Genomic DNA, 7632 nt, shown 5'->3' with positions numbered 1-7632 from the left:
ATATATATATATATATATGGAAATTTGAAATATTTTAACTTCTTTGTGAGTGCTTTTTAGTTTCGACTAGTCATTTACTTTTAGGTGATCCAATGTGTACACTTTTAAATTTAATTGCGTCGCTAGAAAATTTATGCCTTTCAGCCTATTAAGTTGTTATCCATTGAGGTAATTATGATTGGTGTCATATATAAATAAGTACGATTGGATATGGAATTTTTATATCTCTCTCCTCTTGTAATATATCCTAGCTAAACCCACATTAGGATAACATTTGTTTAAAGAAAAGCACAAAGTATTTTTTTAAGCACTAGTTATATTTTTGGTTTAATATTTACCTTGTCAAACAAAACCAAAATTTCACTTTAGTGGTTGTCTCGAGACCAAAAAAAAAAAAAAAAAAAAAACTTACAAAACAACAGTTTTTAGTGACACGCACATACGTATATCAACATAGATATATACATGAAAGTGCATGTGTATAATCTTTTCCATTCTTAATTAATTCAGAGTTTTCCTTTCCTTTCATCTTTTATAACAAAAGATTATAAGAGTATGATCAATGATATTGGATATTTTATCAAGAAATGATAATAACAGCCCTTCTTACCTTGCTGAAGTGAATTAATAGTGTTATATATATGCTTCATTGATATTTAGCTTAGGACTAACTCACCAATTACCTAACTAGTGCCTTAAAAAAAAAAAGAATTAACTATAGTGCTCATGGTAGGCCTTTGCATTTTTCTTCCTTATTTTTTGAAAGGGGTTTTTTTTTTTTTTTTTTTTTTTTTTTTGGATTTCATATTCATTAACTTTTGCATAATATTAAGTGGTTTATATTTCTTTGGCTTTGCAAGATTTGACTAATTATATAATTTGAATCAAGAGGGCCATATATGTAACACGAAAGGGATGTGAGATAAAACGACACTTTCTTTTCACTAAGACATTCTTCTTGTTGTTTTTGTTATTATTAGAACTATTTTCATTCAACAACTTATTATTGGAGTGCACATATCCAAATGCCCCTTAAAGGTTCTTTGATTACAAAGAAGATATGGGCTGATCTAGCCGTCATGGACATATGATCTTAGAAAAATATGATCTAGAAATGATTACGTTTTGGAAAAAGGCAATGGAAAAGAGACATATACACAAAAGTATATGGACCCCTCCTAGTTGTATTCTTTTTAGGGCTCATCAATGCTCTATATATATATATATATAAGTATTCAAATTAATATAAATCAAACTTTTTAAAGGCAATGCATCTTTTCTGTTTAATTGCAACTCTGTCTCATCCAAAACTACTAAATTCCACACCTCAAACTTTTCATTAGAGAGAGAGAGAGAGAGAGAGAGAAGCTGTGGCATTTATCAAAAGATGGCAAGCAGACAAAGTTTCCACAGGTTTAGCTTTTGCAGTCTTTATAGAAAGAGAAAAAATAAAGAAGTAAAGATTGAAAGAAAGAGAGAAACAAAGCAGGTAACGGCTGTTTATCACAAGGGCATCACCTTTTAAAAGCTCTTCTTTTATGTTACAAAGAAAATTTTTGCATGAAAGTATGGGAAAATTCTAGCTCAGATCCCCAAAACTCTGAAATATAATCAATCCATAATTGAAATATCCTCTCTCTCTCTCTCTCTCTCTCTCTCTCTCTAACTTTTTGGGTTCTTAATTGATCATGAACTTCATATGATTCTCTCTCTAGCTCGAAGGATCACCCTGCATTAATACATTATTGGAGAGAGAGAGGGAATGTGGCCTTGGTTTTGGTGGGTTGTTAAGTTTAAAGGCAAAAAAGGTGTTGGAGATGACCAGTCAAAAAGAAAAGGATGGCATCAAAGTTAAGGAGAATGTATGATGAAGTTTTTTTTTATTTTACTTGCAATGTTATGATGCTGCTTTCAATGATTGTTTGGTCATTTTCTTTTCTTTGAAGAAGCATTTTTATTGAGAGAATGAGATAGATTCTGCCATGTGCACAGTCCAGCATTAACTCATTTACTCATGACTCAAACTAAATTTTCAAAATACCAAGTTAAAAAAAAAAAAAAAAACACTATATTTTATATGAACAAGGAACTCAATTTGTTCAGTTTAATTTGGAGCTTAACTACACTAAAAGCTCTTATATTATCTCATTTCTTGAAGCTTAACTTGTCATCTATGTATCAAGTATTTTGGCATTGCAATCGTTATAGAATTTGATTTTTCTTCTCTTTTTCCAACTTGATGCTTCATCTTGATGAAGCTAAGAACTTCTCAAGGAATATCAGGAAAAAAAATTCCAGTAAATTGAAGTCTACTTAGGTGTTATTTAGTCCAATATAAAATAAATAAATAAATAAAGGACTGTCCCAAACTTAACAGCTCTTATTCAATGATGTATCCAAACTGAAGCAGATTAACTTGTTTCCACAAAGGATCACCACACTTTTAACATAAAGTTGTAGAATTATAATAGAGCTACAAAGTTATACTCATCAAGTGTTGGAATGACCTATGAATCTAAAAGGAGAAAAGAAAAAAAAAAGGTGTCACATACAATCAGTGGATATGCTACATATACATTTATTACATATATAAGCTCAAGAATGCATGAAATCTGGTTTACTTCCCAAACTCCTAGCACAACCATAGCAGAAAACAGAGGCTGCTGAATTCCTCAACAATAAATAAATCCGTGCACCTTAAAAGATGAAAAAGTTGGCACAAACATTCTTTTAGAAGTGACCTCACTTGGTTGGATCCTCCCCAAACCCCATCATTGCATGAGTAGCCAGCATCGAACCTCTTCGAGCGATTTCGATAAATCGGCCAATAAGTGGCAGCTTAGCTGTTTCCCTGTTCAAAAGGGGCTTCTTGTCCCACCTACATATCTTTCATGTTAGAATCTTGATCATCTGACTGAAAAAAAACCCAAGTAAACAACATTATTGACAAACTAGGATGCAAGTGTTGAGTAAAAGTATGGTACGTCCCATTTATCTGTACATGCTTCCCGTTTTTCAGCCATTGGATGAGGCTTAAGAACGATCTCATTTGTTGAAATATTTGTCGGTTGAACGTTGATATGAAAAAACAAAGGCAACGTTCACTAATGGCTCAGATTGTTTCTTTAATATGATGCTTTCAACTTTGGTACATTTTCTGCTCAGGTATTATAGTACACATAGGAAATATTTCCTAAAACACAGACCAAATTATGCAGCTTAAGCTATTAAGTTTCACAGATTTTGATAGCATAAGCATTGGACCGTGCAGGTTTAACCACAAATTGGTTTGGAACTGTAGAAGTCATGTCACAGATTCATCTCCAACCCATTTGTTTTTATATCTTTGCATTCGAATACTTAGAAAAAGAACTAGAGAAATACTAGCATCGCTTTTTTTATCATTCTCTTTGTCACGCTCTATATTTACTGTTTGACACGTGAACTCTACTAACATTGTATAATATTATTTTAAACAGAAAATGAGATAGTAGAGTTGTTAAACAATAAATGCAGAGATTGATAGAAAGAGTGATTCTAGCATTTTTTAAAGAATTATAATGATGTCTGAACCTCTGCAATGTTTCTCAGTGTAAATTCTCAACTCTTATTTAAAGAAAACACACACCCAGCATCTTATAACTAGGCTTCTGTTTAACATGGTATCCACAAAAATAATTTTTTCATGGTTACTATATTGGAGGAAAAATATGAAATAGAAGATGGACGATTTTGAAGTTCAATAAAAGTATTCTGTTGAAGGAAAAAAGAAGTAGTAATTACCAAGAGCATGATTATAGTCTGGGTTTTTGGTCTTTTGGCCTCTTTAACTTTTTGAGAATTGGCAAGTTGTCCCCTAAACTTTTAATTTTAAAAAGTTTATCCCCTGAATCTAATGAAGAATTGCCAAGTTCTCTCAAATCGATGCCAATGGTTAAAATTTTAACGTAAACGCCCTTTAGCACATGACATGATGTTCTATGTCATCATCAAATAGTATCAATCTGTGCCTTTCAAATGAGCCAAAACTCTATTAGTTGTCATTGACTTGGGGCATTCTGTCCCATGATTAAATTCAGGGGTAATTTGTTAAGATTAAAAGTTCTAAGGAATAGCTTGCCACTTTGTGAAAACTTGATAGGAAAACAACGCCAAATACTACTCAGGTAAAAATGCTTAGTAGAGTTCAGTTTAGAGCGTACCAATCCTCGTGGCGAACTACTTTTCCATCAGCAACATACAACTTGATGAGGGATATCACGTCTATGTTTCTTCCCCAGAATTTGTAGTACTGTTTGTTATCAATTAGTATCTGGATTCAATACAAATGGATTTAAATCTCAGAGCAAATTTTGGCGCAAAAAAATGACATCCATAAGAATAAGAAATGAAACAGTGGTAATAGTATTGCAAATGTAATATGAACCTCTCCCTTTCCTGGTGAAGTCAACTTTTCTTCAACACTGTATTCCACAATTCTTGATTCACCGAAGACCTGAGAGTCAATGGGAGCAAATAAATAAATAAATAAAACAAAGAAAGTTACTATGAAGAATATAACAAATGAAATGAGAACTGAAATCAGTCTTAAAAAGCATAATATCATGTCTGTCCTTCTTGGATTAACAAGCATAGTCTAAAACTTAATCAAATAGCTTCTGATGCCTCTAATGGCATTTAATTAGTGTTAATATTACAAATACTTGTTCTGTCCTTTTCCTTGACTGTGATTTCAAGATTGAGTTGATTAATAATCTGGCCTGTTCAATGAATATCAGCTAGTCATCATAGAATAGAACCTTGGAAAGTGAATAAAATGCTGATTTGATCTGCTTCACCCTGCAAAAACAAAATTAGAAATCATGAGGCAAATTTAACTTCTTTAGCCTCACTTATTATAAGTGGCACAAACACTCAGTACTTCAGTCGAGGCACGTGCCTCCACTTAACTTTTGAAATTTTAATCTTTACACTTAACCTTTTTTTTCGAAAATTTCAGTTGTATCCCCATGTTATGGGAAAATTACTATTTGTTCTTCACTCAATATTGAAATTCACAATTATGTCCTCATGGAGAGAAGATTAGTCCATTTCTTTATCTTGGGATTCAATAAATTTTACTTATGAGATGCCCTGCTGAAACAGAAATACTATCCCCAATAAGGTAAGGACTCAAATACCATCTCTCACCTCTAAGAACAACTTAATGAGGACAGGTAGTCAAATCTACTAAAATGGTTTTCCTCATCATATAGACACAATACCCTCACTTAGCTTTAAGGTAACAAATGAAACACTCAGATGTCTAGATTGCACACCAACTTCTTACTCTCATTAGTTTATAAATAGCTCTGATGGGAAAAAGGGGAAAAAAAAAGTTTAATTATTTTTTCTCATCTAACAACATATGCATAGTTCTGCCCTCACTTAGCTTTAAGGTAACAAATGAAACACTCAGATGTCTAGATTGTACACCAACTTTTTACTCTCATTAGTTTATAAATACCTCTGATGGGAAAAAGGGGAAAAAAAAAGTTTAATTATTTTTTCTCATCTAACAACATATGCATAGTTCTACTTCTAAGAAAAAAAGAAAATGAATTAAAAATAATAAAAAAAAAGAGGCACAACATTTTGAAATGCAGAGTTATAACTTGAATGTAATACTCAATAGAAGAATATCCATTTTTCCTTAAAAGAAAACAAGGCAAGAAGAATTGCGATTTCTTTATATACATACCCGCGTGCACACATAAGTGGGTCCTCAAACGAAGCATCCGGAGCATAGATTTCGAAGTCACGAGGTGTCGCACTGGATGCGTATCTGAACATTTGGAAAACATGTAAATTGCAATTTTGTAGATATAAAATGAAAATGATGTAGTTCTTCCAATTACGACGAGCATTACGAACAAAATACTCCAGCAAGCGCATATTTCCTCTGTACAATGTATAAAATATTGTCACAAATGTTTTGCTTGCTATACAACTAAAGAACCTGATAGCTGTGTAGGCTATAAGAAACCTTATGCAGACTGCGAAAGAAAGGGTTCAGTAAAGAAAATAGGAAGGAAAAAAAGATATATAACCGAGATGAGGAAAAGAGAGAGAGAAATGATCTCTCTCTTGTTGTGTTTAGTATGGAGACCCTCCTCTAATCTTGATTAAATTTGCGGTATTGAACGATTTGAAACTCTCCCCCAATCCATTCCCTCCTCTTTTCTCTCCTACCAAACAGCCATACCTCCTACAATATCCCTCCTTCCACTTTTCCCACCTAGGCTCCTTCCAATCAAGCTTCTAGAGTGTCATAAATTTTCTTTCTTCCTGAAATGGAGAAGAATAACTGAACTATACCCGAAGCATTTTTCTGATACCCTATTGACAAAAAAAAAAAAAAAAAAAAAAAAAAAAAAAAAAAAAAAAACCAAGTTACCAATTATTTGAATTTTCCAAACTATGTAGCGGTCTTGTCCATCAACAGCCTTAAGCTCTACATTTACATGATAATAAAATCTAAATAACTAATCCATCAACTTGTCCCAAAATAGAGTAAACTTAGTTGAATTCGAGCAACAGCTTAGTAGGGGGATGATATTTCTGTGATGAACATGTATTCTAGATTTCAACATTTTGCAGCCAGGACTTAACATTAGTGCCCTGGCAAGCGGCGATAGCTGGGAAAAAGAGATGAAATGTTGAGTTGTTAGTGTTAATTTAAAAATTTTTTCAAAAGTTTAAACTGTTTAGGAGGTGAGCCAACAGTATATTAGTACTTATTTCTCATTCATCCTTTTGATCGCATGTAGCGTGGACTGTGCGGATTGACGCAACACCGATAAATTAATCATGAATGTGTGCATTTGCAACGGTTGAGACTTAAAACTATATGTACTAATACCATGTTAGTTTATCAATTCTCCAAAAAGCTATTAGCTCACAGGAGGTAAACCAACTTCAGGTTCTTTATTTCTGATAAAAGATCCCATAATCAAACACCTCATAAACCGATCAAAGTTTCTATAAGCAAACAGAATTCTACAAAGAGAGAATAAAATTTAAGCTGAAACCCATTTCTACACTCCTCTTAGTGAATACAATTTTAGTCATATAATAAGCTCCAGATTTCTGAAATATACCAAAAACCAGATACGTATCCACACGTTACGAGAGAAAGAGATCGGACATACAGGTTAAGAATTTGAGGGATTATATCATCAGCGAGACGCTTTTTCGAAACGAACTCGTGTACTCCATTGCTGCATCTGCACCCTTCTTCAACTGTTATTTCGGGTTCCTTGCCTTCAAAATAAATTAAAAATCCACACATCATCAATTCATGCAAAACTTTGACAAAAAAGGAAAAAAAAAAAAAATTAGTAGTCAAATTAACAAACTGTAGTAATTTTACCCATTGCGGATTCTGATAATACTCTGCCCAGATGGTAAGAGTTCTGATTGTGATCTGGTTGAAAATGGAAAGAAAGAGAGGGTGAAACTTTGAGAAGGACGATAAGAGAAGGAGAAGGAGCAATGGCAATTGTTGGCCATAGCTTCCTGGCGTTTAGCGTGGCCATTGCTTGTCCATTGTTTCTTTTCCAATTTCTATGGTTCCTGTGGTTTGTATGACTC

The 7632-nt window shown here is 33.1% G+C and overlaps 1 protein-coding gene across 2 annotated transcripts; it reads right to left on the bottom strand.

Annotated features, from left to right (window-relative positions):
- Nucleotides 1-2416: 2416 nt before the first annotated feature.
- Nucleotides 2417-7632, bottom strand: LOC21395805. Of its 2 annotated transcripts, none has more exons than XM_010092195.2 (7): nucleotides 7412-7632; nucleotides 7191-7302; nucleotides 5741-5824; nucleotides 4800-4839; nucleotides 4427-4495; nucleotides 4203-4312; nucleotides 2417-2878 (listed from the first exon to the last, which is right to left on the bottom strand). In XM_010092195.2, exons 1-7 carry the CDS (start codon nucleotides 7575-7577, stop codon nucleotides 2743-2745), a joined length of 717 nt encoding a protein of 238 aa, XP_010090497.1. In that variant the 5' UTR covers nucleotides 7578-7632; the 3' UTR covers nucleotides 2417-2742. The 2 variants fall into 2 exon arrangements, with proteins under 2 accessions (XP_010090497.1, XP_024017493.1); XM_024161725.1 differs by having other exon boundaries at nucleotides 2842-2914.

This window comes from Morus notabilis, unplaced genomic scaffold (assembly GCF_000414095.1).
Source record: "Morus notabilis unplaced genomic scaffold, ASM41409v2 Scaffold818, whole genome shotgun sequence".
NCBI classification, from domain to species: domain Eukaryota; kingdom Viridiplantae; phylum Streptophyta; class Magnoliopsida; order Rosales; family Moraceae; genus Morus; species Morus notabilis.
Note: the sequence above shows the minus strand (reverse complement) of the source record. Positions and strands in the feature narration are given on the sequence as shown.

Excerpts from the sequence above, each read along its gene's own strand:
- LOC21395805 (XM_010092195.2), bottom strand. The coding sequence starts at position 7,577 with ATGGCCACGCTAAACGCCAGGAAGCTATGGCCAACAATTGCCATTGCT. Across the intron at positions 4,496-4,799 it reads CATTTTATTCACTTTCCAAG|GTCTTCGGTGAATCAAGAAT; the intron begins GTTCTATTCTAT and ends ATTGACTCTCAG. Across the intron at positions 2,879-4,202 it reads GTAGTTCGCCACGAGGATTG|GTGGGACAAGAAGCCCCTTT; the intron begins GTACGCTCTAAA and ends AAAGATATGTAG.